The sequence below is a fragment of the Prorops nasuta genome, unplaced genomic scaffold, assembly GCF_024137725.1.
Source record: "Prorops nasuta isolate Cenicafe-Biocafe unplaced genomic scaffold, Cenicafe_Pnas_1.2 PNAS00031, whole genome shotgun sequence".
NCBI lineage: Eukaryota > Metazoa > Arthropoda > Insecta > Hymenoptera > Bethylidae > Prorops > Prorops nasuta.
In genome coordinates this window covers 8,046-11,112 of record NW_027116828.1, presented here as the reverse complement: position 1 = coordinate 11,112, position 3,067 = coordinate 8,046, and the positions used below count along the sequence as shown (strand labels likewise).

At 29.6% G+C, this 3,067-nt stretch overlaps 1 protein-coding gene across 1 annotated transcript; it reads right to left on the bottom strand.

Moving 5' to 3' along the window:
• Nucleotides 1-1,261: 1,261 nt before the first annotated feature.
• On the bottom strand, nucleotides 1,262-2,683 carry LOC136782943 (putative nuclease HARBI1). The gene is made up of 4 exons (XM_066742722.1): nucleotides 2,605-2,683; nucleotides 2,445-2,514; nucleotides 2,229-2,375; nucleotides 1,262-2,072 (listed from the first exon to the last, which is right to left on the bottom strand). Exons 1-4 carry the CDS (start codon nucleotides 2,681-2,683, stop codon nucleotides 1,262-1,264), a joined length of 1,107 nt encoding a protein of 368 aa, XP_066598819.1.
• Between the last annotated feature and the right edge of the window lie 384 nt (nucleotides 2,684-3,067).

Below are 3,067 nucleotides of genomic sequence, written 5' to 3'. Positions count from 1 at the left end.
ATTGTTGATTCGAATAAAAAAAGTGGGAATGGCTGCACATCTTGGTTATTTTTTCCTGTAAGTTTTTTAATGTATAGTTTACTATTTGCATTTATCATTTAATTTTAATTGCAAGAATTGAAAGGAAAAAGATTCGTATTCTATAGCAATTAAGTATAACAAATAATAAAATAAGTATTTGATATAATTTTTAATGCGGTTTAGGTTATGGATGCATTATTTGGATGTAAAGCGATAGTTAAACCTGTTGCATTAGCAAGTAGTGATGGTCCAAGTAGCTCAATAGACCAAATTGATCATGGAATACCATTAGCATCATCGGATACGTCTACTGGTAAAGTTTAATTAGGATAATTTGGAGATTTTGTATTACAGTTTGAAAATATAAGATTGTATCAATCTATAGTGCATTTATTATTGTTGTGGTTAATTTTAAAATTAAAGGATAGTTAAATTATTTATTTTATATTTTAATTAATTTAAATTAATATCAATCGGTTATTTATTTTTATTTTAGTTTCCCAGAAAAAAAGAAAACGTCAGGATAATATAGTAGAACAGATGTTTCAAACTATGATAGAAGAGAAGAAGGAGAGAAAAGAAGATAAGGAAAAAGAAGAAGCCGTAAGAGAAAGACGTCATAAAGAACAAATAGATACTCAAAAATCGCTAATCAGTATCTTACAGCAATTCATGAACAAGCCATAAATATTTTATGATATTATTATTTTTCTACAGTATATAAAGTATATATAAATATTTAAAAGTACAAGTTTATTATATAGTTTGGAATGAAAAGGTATATATATATACTCAAATTGTATAATTTAAGTTTTTTACATATAGATAGAGCAAACCATTGTTATTGAATGTTGTTAGGAAAAGATTTATTTTCTAGAAGTGAATATTGTTTATTTTATAGACTTGATACTGTGATTAATACTAATAGTGAAATAATAGTTGTATTTCTTTTATATGTTAGATTAATTGAATTTACTAATTCAATCCTAAAATTGAGAAATTTTATTTTTGTTTAATAGATTTGTAAGCAAAACAAAATTAAAATAATGTTTTTTTTTTATTGAAACCCAAAATGATATATTTACAAGTAATACAATTTTTTTATTCCAATTTGAGTACAATAATCGGCATTTTCTCAATTAACGATCTTGATGAGTTATGGAAGAGATATCACGAACATTGCTACCTCGATACGTAAATGAATATTATATGATTTGAACTAACTGAATTTTCTTATAACTTAAACTATAAGTTTGATAGGCAAATTATGCATTATTTCTATTCTTTTTAAATTTCCCATTTGCCTAGTACTGCTATTATTATGTGCATGCGTATACCTCGTTGATTCCTCAATTTCCACGTCACACGCTTCAACAGGGATTAGATCATTTTGTTGCACACAAATATTATGTAAGACGCAGCAGGCTATAACAAATTTTGGGATTTTTGAGATGTCTGTTAAAGGTAAACAGTCCAATAAAATTCTAAATCGTGTTTTTAATTGGCCAATTCCACGTTCAACTGCTATTCTTGAAGATGATAAGCAATAATTGTAATTTTTTTGTCTCATTGTGAGGTGGCCATTTTCTCGAAAAGGTACCATTACTTGGGGATGCAAAGGGTATGCAGCGTCTCCAATGATATGGGTATTGTCTTCAAAATATATATTTGGTCTGTTAATGTAATCAGATATTGGGGAATTTCTGAACACCCTTGCATCATGAATAGAACCTGGATGGCCCACATAACAGTGTGTAAATAAGCACAATGAGTCACACACCACTTGTAAATTGATAGATGGAAATCCTTTCCGATTGATATAAGATGAAGAATCCTGTAACGGAGCTCGAATTTTTATGTGAGTTCCATCTATGGCTCCTATAATATTAGGAAAACCACATTTTGCTTTGAATTTCTCCATCACATTTTTGGCATGCTCTCCCTTTGGCCATTGTATGAATTGTGGTGCAATGCAATGTAAAGCGTATGTGACCCTTCGTACAGCTCGAAATGCTGTTGCTTTACCTATACCAAATTTAACGCACACAGACCTGTAATATTTTGAATATGCAAACAGTGAGAAGTTTACTCTAAATAAATGCAAGAGTATTTTATGTTGTACATTATAATTTGTATTTTCTTGTCGTAGAATGCTTATTTTAAATAAAATCATTAACTTGTAACTCAGAGAAAATTGTTTTATATACCTATATGAGTCAGGAGATGACACGAACCATAATGCTATGAAAAGTTGTTTTTCAGCTGAAATGGGTTTTCTCCCAAATGCAGTTTTTGTGGTATCTAAAGCTGGCCCAATTAATGATAAAACCATTTGAAATGTTGATGGGTACATTCTACAATATTAAATAATTGTAAAATTATAGATATAAAAATAAAATTATAATTTTTATTTTAACGTTTACCTAAAGTGTTGTTTGAAAACTATATTATCGTAATTAGGAATTACGCGATCCACATAATCGGTAATCTTCTCTATATTTGTTATTTTTTTATTTTTTTTTATCATTAGTATCTTCTATATTTCATGTAAATCGTTACAAGGTATTACATAGTCAATATCACTTTCACTACTATCGCTCTCTGTCAATAATGCATTATTTATTCTAAATGCAGATGAAAATACTATAATTTGTTTATCCATTGTTATATAAATAAAGGTTACTTGCGAACGATTTAACTGACAGTTTTATTCCAACAGACATAAAACGCATGAAAACCGTTCCGAATCGCTTAGCAGTTGAAGCACTTTAAGCGAACACTGACGAATCGGAACGATTCCGATGCATTGTACAGCATTAAAGCGTTATAATCGCTTCAAGCGTAATTCGGAACGCAGCCTCTGACTACTTTGAGAAATGCGTCGAGAGACGCATCATTCAATTTTGATTTATTTGGCAATATATTGTTTTTTATGTCTTTCAGAGGAGTTACTAGGGTGTCTATAATGCGTCGGCGTTTCTCCGCACTTTCAACATTATCAATATGTTTTGATTCACCTAGTATGACGCACTCGTCTTCGTCCGAA